This window comes from Cibotium barometz, chromosome 22 (assembly GCF_041138505.1).
Source record: "Cibotium barometz isolate CiBa-2024 chromosome 22, ASM4113850v1, whole genome shotgun sequence".
NCBI lineage: Eukaryota > Viridiplantae > Streptophyta > Polypodiopsida > Cyatheales > Cibotiaceae > Cibotium > Cibotium barometz.
This window is the reverse complement of record NC_141067.1, coordinates 18,455,814-18,472,630: the sequence shown is the minus strand read 5'-3', so window position 1 is coordinate 18,472,630 and position 16,817 is coordinate 18,455,814. Positions and strand designations below refer to the sequence as shown.

Genomic DNA, 16,817 nt, shown 5'->3' with positions numbered 1-16,817 from the left:
TCGTATGTGCCCGAAGACCTACTCATATAAAGCATAGATGTCCCAAACCATCTCTGATGGGATCCCCAATGACTGTAGGCGCTGGAAGAGTCTCTCTCGTGGCACCGTGTCAAATGCTTTGCGGAAATCCACAAAGCAGCAGTATAATCTCTTCTCCCGCGCCCTAGCCTGGTCAATCAGACATCTCAGAGTGAATATGTGGTCAATAGTGGAGAAAGCTCATCGGAATCCAGCCTGCCCTGGTGCTCGCAGTCCCTCCTTCTCTACATATGAGCTCAACTCTGCCTCGAGCACTGTGCCATAAAGTTTGGCCAATGTATGACCAATCATGATAGTCCTGTAGTTGCTGGGGTCTAGCATGTCTCCCGCTTTGTGGAGAGGCACGATGGTGTGCATAGTCCACTCAGCTGGTAGGCCCTCCACTAGTGCCCTATTAAAGAGGTGAGCAACAAAGGGTCCCAGTGTGTTAGCTGCATAAATAAGATGCTCACTCTGTATACCTGTGTGGTCAGCTGATCTACCATGCTGTAACTGGCGGATAGCTCTCTCTACCATCGAGGCGGTAAAGAAAGTAGAGGTGGTAGGGTGGGATTCCTGTGGCTGTGGTATGGGCGGCTGCTGAGGGATATGGTAGAGGCTCTTTGCATATGTGTGCCATGTGTGTGGATCCTCAATCGGGGTACGAGGGCGAGGCTCTCATCCTGCGCCATGCAGTGGCTGCATCTCTGCTCATGAGTAGGTGGTATATATCCAAGTACTGTGCCTCCTCATCTGCACGCCTCTTACGGCGTGTGAGGATCCTCATGTGTCGGCTCGCTTGTCTCTGTGTAATGGTCCCCAGTGCTCTCTGGGCACGGAGGTGTCTATATAGCTCTCTGCACTCATCATCATACCACCGATTCTGGGGTATGCTCTCAGATCTATCTATGTGTGCAATGTGTGTATGATGGGGGAAGCTGCGGGTGGCGGCCGTATGTAGTAGAGATGACAGTTGGGTGGTGAGTGTGTCTAGAGGTGACAGGGGATCCATCTGGAATAGCCCGTCATATACATGATGCTCATATATGTCTGCCAAGTCATGGGTGAAGTAGAAAGTTGTATGCGATTCCTGTGTGGGCTGTGTGGGTGCTGGTGTGGAGCTCGCCAGTGACAGTAAGAGGTACGTGTGATCCGCACCAATAGGACAGGGGGGGATGGTGAAAGATGTCACTGCCTGTGTGGTCTCCATGGACCCCATGATGTAGTCCACTGTGCTACCCTCCCCTGATCGTGGAAAGCATGTCAGTGCTCCTGAATCCTGCCAGTGTCTCATCCCGTTATAAATAACGAGATGGTGTCGCGCTCCCAGCTCAAGTAAGTGATGACCATATCTGGTGTTATCCGGCCCCATGTCCTCTGACACCCTGCAAGCTTGCAAGCTTGCAAGCTCCCGTGTCCTCCACCTCTAGTGTGTGCATCACCTTGGGGTGCTCGAAATCATAAATGTCGCACTGTCGGCTTTGTGTCCGTGCATTGAAGTCCCCCATAAGGAGGACTTCCCCCAGGTTGGAGTAGTGTATGATCTCATTTGAAAGGGCTGCATATGGTGACTCTCCCAATGGCCCTGTGTCCTCCTCCTCGCCTCTACTCTCATCCTCTGCTGTCATGGCATATCTCGATCCTCTAGGAGAGAAGTAGCATAGAGCAATGTATAACACCCTGTCTGCTGAGAGCTGCAGTCTAATCCACATGTATCTAGCCTCCTGGTCACGTGCTACCACCTGTAGGCGCTCATGTAGCTCTCGCTTGAAGAGTACCGCTATACCTCCAGATCCTCTCGATGTGCTCTGCCGTGTGGTCCCCCTGTATGTAAACTCCCACTGATAGCCCTCTACTTTGGGTAGCCCCCTCTCTGGGCTCTGGTGCGTCTCTGTAAGTAGTATGATGCTCCATTGCAGTTCCTCTATAGAAGGCCACTTTCCCTTTCTCTCGGGCTGCCCTTGTCTCGGGCATAACTTCTTTCATGTGGGCAAGTTGCGAGAGTGTGAGGTCATCTCCAAGAAATATTCCCGTCTTCTTGAGTGTTGGTGGACGTCTCTTCAAGAAGTCCTTCTTCGCTTCCATGGAGGGGAAACGAATGATAAGTGCTCTCTCCTTAGAAGATTCGCCACTATCTCTCTCTTCTTTCCCACTCTCCATGCCTTTGTGTGCGTGGCTTCAATGCCCATCACAGAGAAGAGCTCCTTGGTTTCCCCTTCCGCATCATCACGGTCTTTTAGACCGGACACTCGTACATGTAAGGCCGTGGTCTTCCTCCTTTGCTCCTCTTCAAGGGTCATGTTGATGATGGTGGGAGTGGGGATGGGTGGCGATTCTTTACCTTTCCCTTTCTTGGCGACCTCGATCCATTTCTCCGCCTCGTCCATCTTCTTTTGTGTGTCTGTGATCACCTCCACCCATGAAGATGTCTTCTCTTTATGTTGCTCCTCCTCCTCTCGAATGATCCTCATTTGTTCCTTGATGGTATTCAGCTCTTCAATAAAGGAGGGCTGAAATTTTCCATCCTCAAGCTTGCCTTGTGAAGTGGCTTCCAACTCCTTTTTGAGGGCTGAGATTTCAGCCGCTTGACTTTTAGAGAGAGAGAGAGAGAGAGAGAGAGCGAGAGAGAGAGAGAGATGAAATGATATGAAATACTTTTTCGCACTTCGGAAGCCCGTAGGGTAGTCTTGGAGCAGGTGCCACTCTTTTTGGATGGGCAGTTGGTTCATGTGGTTCCGTGGAAGCCTATGGCAGAGTACCAAGATATGTTGCGCCAGGCTTGCCCAGTGTGGGTTGAAGTGAAACAATTCCCACCAATGTTTTGGCATGTTTTACCAGGTCTCATGCGAGGTATCGGTGATGTCTTGGTGGTGCCTCAAATGACATCTAGAAACCGAAATCGTCTATGCATGTTGTGGGATACTGGGAGACCTAGGCCGACACATTTGTGTGTCAATATGGCTGGGCTGCAACCTTTAATGTATGAATTGAGGTGGGATACATTTGCTGGCCATTGTTTCAAATGTGGTGAGATGGGCCACTTTGTCTCCGAATGTCCTAAGAAAGAACAAGTTGTTGCTACCAAGGATATCGTTGATGGGCAGTTGCCCGTGGAAGATGAGCATGATGCTCCTTTACATGATGCCCAGCACATGGATGTACATGTGGATGTTCAGAATGAGGTTGAGCAGCCATGGGTGGAAGTACGTGGTAAAAAGACACAATTTGCTGCCCTGCGGGGGGATTTCTCAGATGCTAATTGGCGGGGGCCTTCGCGTACTCATCAGGGGCCCTTACATACATATGCTCATTGCCCTTTGGGTTCAGGTGCCCAGCAACAGACCAGGATTGAGAGGCCGGGAGGCCAACTTTCTCAGCGTACAGGGGCTCTTGGGGTGGATAGAGTAGAACGCTATCCTATTAGAAGTCGCCTAACAAAAGAAGCACAACAACAATTGCCTCTTGTGTTTGGTTTCGAAGGGTGAGGTCATCTCGCCATGGGATGGTCATTACCCTTCGGCACGTGCTCGGGAACTCCAAGGGCAGTCTGAGATCACAAATACCATGTCTAAAAATGCAATGCTTCAAAAGGTTCGTGATTTGGCAGATTGTCCTGGGCCTAGTACACGGCCTTGTTGATTCCTTTTCTGGGAGGACTTATGAAAATTGTACAATGGAATGTAAAGGGTATTTCTTCGCGCCAAAAGCAGTTCAGGCTTTGGCGTACAACTTTTTGTCATGATTGGGATGTTTTGTGTGCAGTTGAACATAAGCAGCATAAGTTGGCTGGCAAAGCCTATGTATATAAGGGGTTTCATGTTTTCTACAGCGGACATCCTGCTTCGCAGTCAGGTGTTATGTTTGCTGTTCGTTCGCAGTTTCAGCCATCTCTTGTGCTTCAAGATGTTCATGGAAGATTTCTAGTGATACAGATTGTTTGGGATGATACGCCTTTATGGTTGTTAGGGGTGTATACTCCAAATAATGCTCGTGCACGCCGTTTGCTGTGGAATGACTTGTGTGCTCTTTCAATCTCTCATCCTGGCTTTGTGATGGGAGACTTTAATATGTGTGTCTCCAGGGAGCAAGCCACGTCGCCTCATTCTGTAATGGATGGCCCGGAGAGAATGGCGTGGGAAGCTTTTGCAGCAAGGTCGCTAAAACAAGACATGTGGTCTTGGTTGCATCCAGATGACAAGGGTTACACTTATGCCTCACAACAATTTCGGGGCACTTATGCTAGATTGGATAGGATGTATATTTTACATCAAGATCTCTTTTTGCCAGAGGTTCTTACTATGATGGTTGATCAGCAACAGGTTTTCTCGGATCATTGGCCGCTTGTGTTTGAAATGGTCTATCATCCTGTGGATGCATATAAAGGCTTGTTGGGACGCTTGCCTTTGCGCTTAAATCACACTTTTTTGGAGCATGAAGTTTTTGATGTTTATATGCGTCAGTTGATACGACATTTCTCCACAAGAGTGTCCATGGCTGATTATCATGCTTGGCCAGTGTTCCTTAACAACACTCGGAAATTAGCGTGGCATTATGGTCTTGCTAATGCCTCTATACAACACCATTCAAGAAAGTAGTCTTGAGGTCCTCTCTTGATATCCAATTAATGTACATTCCATCGCAATGCAATAATACACCGGATTATAGTCATACAAATGTGGGAGAAAAGATCTCATCATAATCTACTATGCCTTTCTGCTGTGAGCATAACCCTTTGCAACAAGCCTTGTGTTGTAGGCACGCTACTACCATCAGCATTATGCTTAAGCTTTTATAAACCCACTTTATGCCAATAGCATTTCTACCATAAGATAAATTTGACAAATACCAAGTGTCATTTTTGAGGATTGAGTCGTACTTATCTGACATGGCCTACATCTATCATTTTTTAGTGCTTCCTCAACGGAGATGAGAGCCTATATGTGTCCTACAAGGCAAAGAAGTAGTTAATTTGCTATTCCACAACATTTACACTGACCATTTTAGCATACTCTTAGATACCTGTATGGTTGCCACACAAGGCAAATAAGTAGCTAATTTGTTATCCCACAGCATCTAAACCAACAATTTTGGCATACTCTTCGATGCGTGTATGGTTGCCACATGATGAGGCAAATAAATAGCTAATTTTCTATCCCACAACATTTACTTTAGGCATACTCTTGGATGCCTATATGGTTGCCCTTTTCTTATCCATTGTATTCATAACAGCATGTGGCTCTTCTTGAGTCGCTTTTAAAGGGCTTGCAGGCGTTCATGTTTACTGACTCTATGGATGCTGAAGTTGTGGATGCCATAGAATGGCTGAAAAAGGAGCTTTCTAGGGTGCAGGAAGCACAATATGTTCGTTTTAAACTACTTGCACGTCTCGATGCTTTGCGGGATGCTAACTGTCAATCTCATCGATTCTATGATAAGTTGCATCAAAAACATATGCGTGAGAATATTGTTAGGCTGATGGATGCCCAAGGCAACCTTGTTACTCAACCTTCTGAGGTTATTCAGCATTGCATCAGGTTTTATGAAGATTTGCTTGCCCCTCCAGAGGATTTCTCGCCGGCTGTCCTGGCTGCAAGGGAGTCATTGTTTGCTGAAGTACGATGTCAAGTTGACCCTGATGTGGCGGTTCAGCTTGATGCTCCTGTTACTCAAGGGGAAGTGGAAGCTGTTCTCTCCAAACTTCCTATGGGAAAGAGCCGTGGTTGGGATGGTTTGACAAATGAGTTTTTTCGAAAATATGCTGATCAGCTTGTAGAGCCTTTGACGCTTATTTGTCAAAGGGTTTGGGATGAGGGATATATGCCTGCCGATTGGAAGTTGGGCATACTTCGTTTGTTACCCAAAGTCCCTTCGCCTACTTCTTTGGCTCAATGGCGCCCGATCTCACTTATGGGTATTATGTATAAAATCTTTTCAAAGATTTTTGCCAATCGCTTGCAGAAGGTGCTTCCTACTCTTATTCATCCATATCAATATGGATTTGTGCATGGCAGGAATATTTTGCATAATATTCTTAATGTTCAAATTGGAGTGGATTATGCCAAGGCAAAGAAGCAAGAGATTGTGATGGTGCAGCTGGATCTTGAAAAAGCTTTTGATCATGTCAGCTGGTCTTTCCTTTCTCAGTTAATGACAGCCATGGGCTTTGGTCCCAAAATGGCTAATTTGGTGCATTTACTTGGCTCTGGCTCTATCACGTGGATTATGCTCAATGGAGGACTTTCGGATGGTATTTCTCTCACCCGTTCTCTCCGGCAGGGCTGTCCTCTTAGCCCTCTTTTCTTTGCCATTGCCACTCATCCTATGTTATCTCGCCTAGATGCTATGGCATCGCATGGTGAGGTGGTTGCTTTGCATCTCCCTCATGGCAAGCAATTGGTTGCTCAAGCCCTTGCAGATGACACTTTTATGTTTCCCAGGGCCAAAAAAGCCAATATTGATCGAGCAATGGAAGCTTGGAATAATTTTGCATTGGCTTTTGGGCTGAAAATAAATTCAACAAAATCAGCCCTCATTGTATGCACGGAATTTGATCTTGAGGCATTAGGGTGGCAAGGCCGTGTGGTGCGTACAGGAGACATTGTTCGTCATCTTGGGTATCCGGTGGGTGTGGATGTGGACCCCCAAGCGCTTCTTGCTTGGAATTCTGCTCGGATCTCGGATAAATTTGTGTATTGGAAAGCTCAAGGGTGGCCCATGCACGTGAGGGTTAAGGTAGCTTAGGTTATTATGCTTAGCATGATTTCCTATTTTTTGCCTTTGCTACCTTGGACGCACAAATCTCTTCTCCGTTTGGTTGCTCTCATTCGGTTTATGCTGTGGAAGAGGCAAGGAAATATTATGGGTCAAACATGGATAGCTTGGAATCACATTACGACGCCCAAAAGAATGGGTGGGGCTGCTTTACTGGATGTCCGCTTGCATATGGTGGCACGTAGGTGGGAGCTTTTTCAAGATATGTGTTTGCAGGAGCAGCCTTGGGTATTCATGGCTCGTGACTTGATTGAGTTGGAGGGATTGTCACATGGACGGACACGTGTGCAGGCTTCATGGTGGGACATTGTGAATGCGGCTCATCCTGTCCGTATTCGCTCATCTCACATTTTATCGCATATTCTCCTTTCTTGGCATGAAGTTCTACTATTGGCTCGGTGGGATCCTGGTCATGAAAGACTACTTTTGAACTCTTTGCAGTTCGAAACATTTGTGGAGCAAATGTTCATCTCCTCTTGAAGGAGAGCACCCTCCACATCTGCATATGACAGCATAGCATTTGAATTGCTAGTGGCTGTCCTGAATGTGTCCCAACTCTGTGGCAAAGTGCATAAGAGAAAGGTGGCTTTGAACTCATCGTCCATTGCCAACTTTTGATTGATGACCTGGCTGACAACACCATTAAACTCATTTAGATGGGCTGTCATAGACGCCCCTTCCTTCATTTGAAGACCTATGAGTTTCTTCAACCAATACACTTTGCTTGAAGCACTTTGCTGGGCATACAAGTCCTGCAATCTTTGCCACATTCCCCAAGCTGTCTTCTCTTCACGTATGATGAAAAGTAAAGTGTCTGACACAGACAACATGATGGTGGATCTTGCCAGCTCATCCATATCTTCCCATTCTTCAGCAGGCAGTAAGAGAAGCGAGCATTACACCCCTTTCTTTGATGGGCTTGTGCTGCTTCTTCTGGAGCAACACATTATAGCACTGGGTTTGCCAAATGTCATAATTATATGAGCCTTCAAAGTTCAAGCTTTTTGATGTGAAGCAATGAAGAGCTCTCACCTGTGGTTGCCATAGCAATATGCAACCTTTGACACAGTCAATGCCTAACTCCCTGCAAGATGTGCAAACACTGCACCAAAAGCACACAAAATGCTCACAGTCGTTCTCCCAAAGTTTATCTCCCACTGCGGAAGCATGAATGCAACTCTTTTCCCACTGAATGTGATAAAATCACCAAAATCTGGTTGCTGCAGATTTATGACAGCACCTTAGATGTGCTCTGCTCCCCTTCCAAAGTACTGTACAACAGTACTAAGTGCTCACCAATGATGTACCAAATCTGTACCGGCAAGTACAGCAGCTGAAAATGAGCCTTTTCCTCACTAAAATCAATGAACAGCTATGCCAAAACTTGTACAAAGTTGTACCAAATCTGTACCAGCAAGTACAGTAGCAATAAATGCTCTCCTGGCTGTCCAAATGAGTGAAAATCAGACCTTGACAGTCCCCACCAGTGCATACAACAATCCCGGACAGAAATTGAGCAAAAAGCCCGTTGACTGCAAGTGGATTTCTGAGGGTTCAAGGCATAAAAGTCTTCCCTGCTGCTTTGCCAAGCTCAACAAGCACAAAATCTTGAAAAGCCCCTTGATTCAAGATCAATTTCTGATCATGAATGGTACATTAATGCACATGAAGGCATCCAGAGTCTTCACAATGCTTCCCCCTGGCCACATATACATCCAATACATAAAAGCCCTTTGATTTATTGGCACATTGAGTGCTTGACAGGCATCAACACATTGCCCAAAGCATCAAATGCCAGTGCCTGCATGCAAATCAACTCAATTGGCACAGAAGCCCTTTGATTTACACTCCAATTTCCTGCAATTTTGGCCCGAATGTGAGATTGCTCACATCATACAGCATGTATGAATGCCCAATGGCACAATTACATCAAAAGCCCCAAATGTTGACACCCAATTTCCTGCAAATTGACCCGGAATGTGACAAATGTCACCCAATGTTGCCAATTTTGCTCAAAATCTGAGCCATTAGGACCTGTACCTGCTCGATTGATATAAAATGGACATGCAAATCCCAAAATTAAAGCAAATACCTCTGATAAATTTTTGATTTTTGAGGCAGAAAAAAAAGGGGGGTGTCTTTGTATTTGCTGACTTGTGAAGGAGCTGCTGCTGCTGCTGCTGCTGCTGTTGCTGTGCAGGTGAGCGATAGAGCTGAGGAGCTCTGCAGCGATAACGGGGAGCTGGTATTGACGATAGACGAAACTGCAGGCTGGTTGCAGCGGGGATGAAGCCGCAGGCTGGTAGTGTCAGGGATGGAACTGCAAGCTGGCGGCGTTTCGCTATAGGTGCCTCACCTGCTGCGAGCGCTGCCCCAGCGAGTCGAGAAGAAGGCGACGGGCTTGAGGGTGGCTCGCCAAGTGGAGTCGCCCATGTAGCGGATGCGGGCGGAGTCTGGGAAGGTGATCTTCACAACGCGCTCCACCTCCTTCACATACTCCTCAGGCCTTTGCCCTGTGGCATGCGTTGCTACGCCTTGTGGCCAGGCCTTGTTTGTTGCCGCCGCCTCCGCCTAGTGGCCACCGCTACAACCACTCCTTGTGGCCAGGCATCTGACGCCCAATGCCTTGCTGTAACTCGTGGCCAATGCCTTGTGCTATGCACTGCTGCCACTCCCTCTCACTGTCTTGCAGCGCACGTGCTCCTTGCTGAGCACCAGAAAGCTCCAAGCAATCTCTTCTACTTGTACCAGCTCAAGGCTCCATAGCCGAGCTTCTTCTTCGCGATGAAGACGACTCCGCACACCTGCACACACATGGACACAACCGTGGCTCTGATACCAGTTGAAGGGTGAGAATTAGGGTTACATGTGGGAGACACACATAGAGAAGAAGAGAGAGAGAGAGAGAGAGAGAGAGAGAGAGAGAGAGAGAGAGAGAGACATGTGGGGATAAGTCAACTCACAGTATGAGTGTGTGACTCCCCTATCACACATGTATATTTGCTCTAGTACACATAGTGCACTTAGTACATTAAAAGTACTAAGTGTACTATGTACTATAAAACTTATGGGCTAGTACACACTATAAGGGTGGGCATAATGCCTTTACCCCAACACGCACAAGGGCCGAAAGATCATCCTGGCCTGTCTATGTGTGCGAGTCCCAATGGCACAATGACTGTAAAGGCCTTCATAGTTGACAAACCTTACTCCCCATCTGCTCTGGTGAAAGAAACTGATAATCGAGGAGCCAATTGGTGGGCACTGTGGAAGGTGGTGTGGCGGTGCCCTAGCTCCATGTGCCACATCAGCAGGACAAAGGTTCGTCGACACGGGCAACGATGGTGTGCATTGCGTGACGGGGCCGAGCAGGAATGACAGTGAGCCTGAAGCATGCTGAGCCAGTGATGAAGGGCGATGATGTGAGGGCGACGAGTAGTGCTACCGAGCCTTGCTCTAGCATGGTGAGTTGATGGATGGAACCATGGATGGCATCACACCCCACATTGTTCAGCTCGATGTTGTGCACAATGCCAAGCGAGGCAGGTGATGATCAGGCACTGAAGAGCCCTAGTAGACCAATCGTGGGGGCGGGTTGGGGGGAAGATGGAACTCCCCCGTCCCACCGTGATCTTCAAAAACCGCTACTTCTATAGCAAAATGATCTGTAATAGTGGGTTGGATGCAGACCGAACATGGACTAAGAGCTAGCAGGAGGAACGTAAGGCAGAGAGGAAGAAGAAGAGGCTAGAGCTGAGAAAATATGTGGGCAGGGGAGACAATGGAATTCCCCCGTACCACCGGGGGTGCCAAAAAGAGCTACATCTGTAGCAGCTCTCTATACCCAATGGAAATGAACTATTCTCTGTCCTTGATGGGAAATGAATTGAATAACAAGCGAGACACTTACGTACACAATACTCAGCTTTGCACCATGCCAACAGATCACTTTTCCATTGCAAAAAGGGGTGTTTTATACAACTGTAAGGCACTTTTACACCCATTTGCATATGGGATAAACTCACACCCAAATCTCTCTCCTCTCATTACAACCAATGTGTGAAGTGGGCATTTGACCTTGCTACAATTTCTCTCGGCAAGAGAGTATTATCCACCTAGATCCAGCCACACTCTCTACCAAATCTTCCCATGAAGCTTTAGTTTTACAAAGAGCATTCCTTGAGAGTTACAGAGGATAGTTTCATTGAGAAACCTGACTATCTGTACATATACATATACCATGCCATGAGTGTTGCCATTGGTCAGGGTGTCTTTCCACTACCACCTGGAGCTCCATCGTTCCAGAAAGGCCTTATTAAGTCCACACATAGGGAGACAGGATCAACCAAGACCACTAAGACTTTCAGCACGGATTTCTTTGGGCATTGTCGGGTTATTGTGGGAGATACCCAGTCTAGGCAGAGAGACTCACCCCATGAGAGTGCTCATGGGACTTGGATTGATCCACTAGCGCCTCGCACAAGTGGAGTCATCAGATACTGGGAACATACCCTTCAGAGATTGAGAGTCCCTTGAGATCCAGACCGTCCATGTGTTCAAGTCAAGAGCTTACCTTGCCTATGCCGAAACAAATGTCGTTGGCACCTTTGTTATAGAACTGTGAAATGCAACTCCTTGTGCTAGCCTGTCCTTCGCATCCTCACTCCATTGTCACATCAGAATGCCCAATACACAATGGATGTGAAGGAAGAGCTCTATCCACCTAGATGGAGGCAAGATGAGGGTTCCCTTCACAGTGGTTCAATCTCACAAGAGGTGGGTGGGTAGAAGGGAAGCCCATGAGAGAGAAGCCTACAATCAAACCTATGCGTGCAAGCATCCATCAATCTATGTAAGGATTCAACAAACACAAGCAAGAGTGTAGGGAGAGCTCACAAGCATTGCAAGGGAATGATTGTGTATTGCTTAATGTCAAAGTTGACTTATATACAGATGGCTAGTGTTCACACTTGGCCGGTTGTTATTGAAAAATGGTCGAGGGCCACTATTTCTAGCCTTAAGCAAGTATATACATGAAGTTTATCACTTCCCTATTTGGCATTATGCATAGGGTAAGGTCGCTTCACAAATTCCAATGCCGTCTTACAAAGAATGTACTTCTGTGTTACTTGTGGGTAAGACATGTGGGTCGAATGGCAAAGCGCCTTAAGATAGGATGGGTGGCTAAAATCATGTTAGCCGGAGTGGTTAACATACCCCCCTTCCTAATGGCTACAATGTTCTTACGTCACCAAGCTTGGGTGGTGATGATGTGTTGCCGGTTCGGAGATGTGCGGATGGTCGAAGATGTAGTTGGTGAAGTTGTCTTGCGAGGTTTAGTGATAGGCAAGAGACCAATCCACATGCTTCAAGACCTATTGGAGATAGATTTGATTTTGGTTGGCTCTTGAGGTAGGAAGCTTGCGAAGGCTACATGTGTAGTGTTGGCATAGAATTGCTTGATGCAAGGCCTCATTTTTGGGTTTGTAAGTGGTTTAGACCCGTAAATAGAAGGAAAGTGGACCCGTACCTTGCTTTGTGGATTCTTGCACTAGGACTACCTGCATTTGATTGACTATTGCCGATGGTGGTCCAGAATTCTTTGGCCTGTACCTTGCTTTGTGGATTCTTGCACTAGGACTACCTGCATTTTATTGACTATTGCCGATGGTGGTCCAGAATTCTTCGGCATGCTAGTGTATGGTTCCCAAATCTCATGGTGGTACTACAGGTTGAGTTTCTTTGTGGCTTGTCGATTGTTGCATCTTCAATGGTGAGGTTTTTGTGGTGTTGGGTTTTGTCGAAGAGGGGTTGTATTCTTTAAAGATCTTTGGAGGTTCCTTGGCAGCGGTGCGTTCAAGTCAAGAGCTTTGCCGAAACAAGTATCATTGGGAACTTTGCCATAGAGCCGCGAAATGCAACTCCTTGATGTGGATATGCTAGCCCGTCCTTTGCACCCTCACTCTGTGTTTTTACACTGGAATGCTCCATCGCCATGGGTGTGAAGGAAGAGCTCTATCCACCTAGATGGAGGCAAGAAGAGGGTTCCCTTCATGGTGGCTCAGGGGGTGCATAGAAAGGAAACTCATGAGAGAAAGAAGCCTACAATCAAACCTATTTGTGCAAGCATCCATCAATCTATGTAAGGATTCAAGAGGGAGAGCTCATAAGTATTATGTTGCAAGGGAATGAATGTGTATTACTTAATGTCAAAATTGACTTATATACAAACCGGTAAGTGTGTAGGGAGAAGAGGGAGAACTTACAAGTATTTTGTTGCAAGGGACTGATTGTGTATTGCTTAATCCCAAAATTGGCTTACATACAAACGGCTAGTGCTCCCACTTGGCCAACCATAACTCAAAAATGGTCCAAGGCCACTATTTCTAGCCTTGAGCAAGTGCACGAATTCTGTGACTTCTATATTTGGCATTAAGCATAGGGTAAGGCTGCTTCATAGATTCCAGTCAGTGCTGTCTTACAAAGAATGGGCTTCCGGGTAAGATGGCAGACCACCTTACGGTAGGACAGGGGGCCGAAACCATGTTAATTGGAGTGGTTCACAGTGTAGCTTCAGATTTGGCATGTTCTCCTGCACCACAGAGCAGCCCCAGCCAGTGACATTGACTGCATGTATACTATATCAGAGGAGTATGACACATGATGAGCCTCATTCATTTATTGTACATGTTAGTGCCACGTAGTAAGTGGGCCATTTGCTTTTCTTTAGCATGTTGTTGCTTCCATGTTTACACATGGAACATATGTAACACTTTTTCCATGTTTACACATGGAACTTATGTAACACTTTTTGGTCACATAGACCCATTGGTTCGTCTTCAGCAGACCTTAATAAAATCTTTCTTTATTTTTTCTTCTTCTTCTCTCTCTCTCTCTCTCTCTCTCTCTCTCTCTCTCTCTCTCCCCCTATTTTTAATAGACAAGTTTTCTTGATGAAATCATTGATTGCTAAGTTTCTTGTTTCAGTTCAAATTTAAACTTTAGGAAAATTTGTATTTTATTCTTTGCCAAACTTTTTCTAGTGTTTTCTTTGTTTGTGCTTGCTTGCTGATTAAATAAGTGCAGTTGTTCTCTGAATTTGTAAAGTGGGGTATATTTCAATCTTATGAAGGTATATGGACACTGTTGCTCAGTTTGTGCAGGCAGCAGGGGGACGAGTAATTGCTATAGCTGAACTTGATGGAGGCCTAATTGATGGAACTGGACAAGGACTAGATGTTGCCCAAATTCGACGATACCACAAGGAGAATGGCACAATCACTGGGTTTCCCAAAGCCAAAACGGTAATCTGTTCTCTGCAACCTATACTTCATTGTATTTTAACATATAGCTGTTAACATCAACTTATTTAGATAGATTATGCATCAAAGGCTAAGCATTTCCTGTATTTGAGTGAGGTTATCAGGTCTCCTCTCTGTTGAACACTCTGCCACAGTGCACTGCAGCAGAGACAGCTGCAAAATACCTGCAGACTCCCTTCACCTGAAACGCAACATGTATTTTCTGGTATATAGGACTAGTCTAGCTCCATAATCTCTCTAGACCAAGAAGTCTGTATCATGCCTGGTATCCAGTTGTTCGCTAGGCGCACAGATTAGAAGATCACCTGGTCTCTTAGTGTGCAGACTGCCCAAGTGGCTATCTCTTTTGCTGTCTCACTTCACAATGAGGAGTGATGTCCTTAAGGAGGCCACAGAGCTCACATACACACTGGCACATCACACATACATCTGTTACATAAGGGAGGAATGATGCATGTGACATCAGGAGCTAGGCCAGCTGAGTGAGCTGCAGTATAGGTAGTATAGAATGTGATATCTCATCTTTAGCTATATCCACAATGTATAAATCAGGACAACCTCAAGCATGTGGGAGCAAGACAAACTAAGGAGGGAAGAGGGAGATTCCGCAAGTGGCAGGCAGCCCAAGCAGCAGCATATCTGTGGCCTAATGACTTGCAGAGATAGTGGGCAGCAGTCAGCTAGACACGGGATCTGGGCAGACATCACAGCCATGCTACTCATCACCATTCTAGCTAATGTTTTGGAGAAAAGGCTTAAAAACCTGATATCCTTTAGCAAACAATGCATTTGGAATTCTGATCAATAATTGAATGAATTTTGTGGCTTACAGGTGCATGAAACATCCCAGATTTTGGAGCTTTCTTGTGATGTGTTGATTCCAGCAGCTTTAGAGTCACAGATACACACAGGGAATGCTGCCCGTATCAAGGTATGTGGTTTTTCAATATGATCTACCTTTTTTACAGTATATTTAATGTCTCACGAGGTCATTCCTTGAGACAATCACGGGGCTCTCTTTAGTTGGCTTTTGTGCGTTGCTTCATGTAGTGGTGGATGATTGTGTGAACATGCAGGCCCTCTTTCCCTAACCCTGATGTCCTGTGTCAAGATGAATTTTTCTTGGGAGGTTGCTTTATTAGAAGGAAAAAGATACCCTTTTAGGTTTTCTCAAATAGAAGGATTGAGGATCTTATGTATCATGAGCATAAGCTGGAAGAGCATTGCAAGATTGTTTTAGCAAGGTGTTGCCTTGTTGCCATTTACTGCAAGAAGCAGAGGACTGTATTTGGATTATTTTCTAGATTTTATGGACCAGAGAATTGTGCTAGTTAATGGGCTTTGGATCCTAATAGAGTGGCTTATGGGCTCTGGATCATCAACATAAATACCCCTTGTGCACTTCATTTAGAGGATTTCCTTTTGAATAGGGTTAGAAATGATCTACCAGCCCATGGATTGAGAGTTGGCTTGCTGCCGCCCGTACAGAACTGAGATCCATCAAGGAGAGGAGGGTGGAGTACAGATATCGTGCCAGAGCTTCCTTTTGGATCCAGGTAGGAGATACAGTCACTAGGGACTTCTTTGAGATTGCAGGCCCTCACAGGCGGAGAGATGGTATTCGCAGATTGCATGGCCAAGATGGAGCTATCGTCTTTGGAACAACCCCCCCCCCCCCCCCCCCCCCCCCCCCCCCCCCCCCCGCGCACGGCCCCATGTGAGAGCCATTGCCACGGACTTCTTCAGATCCCTCCTCACAGGTGCCCCATTATCCCCATAGGTGGTGGAGGCACGAGAAGGAGTCTGGTGGCACACGAGAGAGGTGGTTCCTCCCGCTCTCCGGACCTTCTTATTGACTCCCTTTATAGCAGAGGAGCTGGCAGAGGCCTTGACGACTCTTCCTAGGGGCAAATGCCCACCAGGGGCGGACGGGCTTCTAGTTTCCTAGTTCCTTCACAACTGGGATCTCATGGAAGGCGGCCTTTGAGCAGCCTTCAATGAGATTATGATTACACAAGCCATCCCAGAGAGGCTCTCAGAGGGTTTGATTCATTTGATTCCTAAGGAGGGTGGTGATAGATTGGAGATCCGGCAGTGGAGACCCATCACCCTCCTTGGGACTATCTACAAGATTTTGGCCAAGGCCATCAGCCAGAGACTTCAGCCTTTCCTCCTTGACTTGATCCATGACACTCAGACAGGTTTTATTCAGGATCGGAGCACTCTGGACAATATCTTGACTTTCTGGGAGGCAACAGCTTCGGCCACGATACGGCAGCAGGACCTCATTGTGCTCCTGCTAAATTTTGAGAAAGCTTATGATAGAGTTGATTGGAGCTTTTTGGAGGGCAAGATGTACCGAATGGGATTCCTTGAGTAGTGGATCCGCGGTGTTTTAGGCCTCTACTCAGCCTCTTACAGTCAAGTTCTCATTCAAGGAGTTCGAGGTGACAGATTTCCCCTTTCTTGCTCGGTCTGGTAGGGCTGTCCACCGGCACCATACCTCTTCCTATTTGTAGCTGAGGCCATGAGCAGTTTTCTCTTAGCTTAGGAGATGGGGCTCCAAGGATTGCGTCTCCCCATCCGTACGCAGTAGGAGCTGCTGGACTCTCAGTTTGCAGATGACACCGCGTCATACTTATCCAGAGATGATCTCAAGAGATTCGCAGAGGTGATTGATATCTTTTGTCACCCATTAGGAGCACA

At 46.6% G+C, this 16,817-nt stretch overlaps 1 protein-coding gene across 4 annotated transcripts in view; it reads left to right on the top strand.

Moving 5' to 3' along the window:
* The window catches only part of LOC147626333 (uncharacterized), a 56,289-nt gene that overhangs the window by 34,613 nt on the left and 4,859 nt on the right, over positions 1-16,817 (top strand). For all 4 annotated transcript variants that reach the window (XR_015268578.1, XM_086816475.1, XM_086816474.1 and 1 more), the window contains exons 10-11: positions 13,944-14,093; positions 14,944-15,042. Coding sequence is in view for 3 of the 4 variants with exons in the window: in XM_086816475.1 (XP_086672601.1) it covers positions 13,944-14,093; positions 14,944-15,042 (249 nt within the window). In the remaining variant the exon portion in view is untranslated. The remainder of the gene's footprint in view (positions 1-13,943; positions 14,094-14,943; positions 15,043-16,817) is intronic.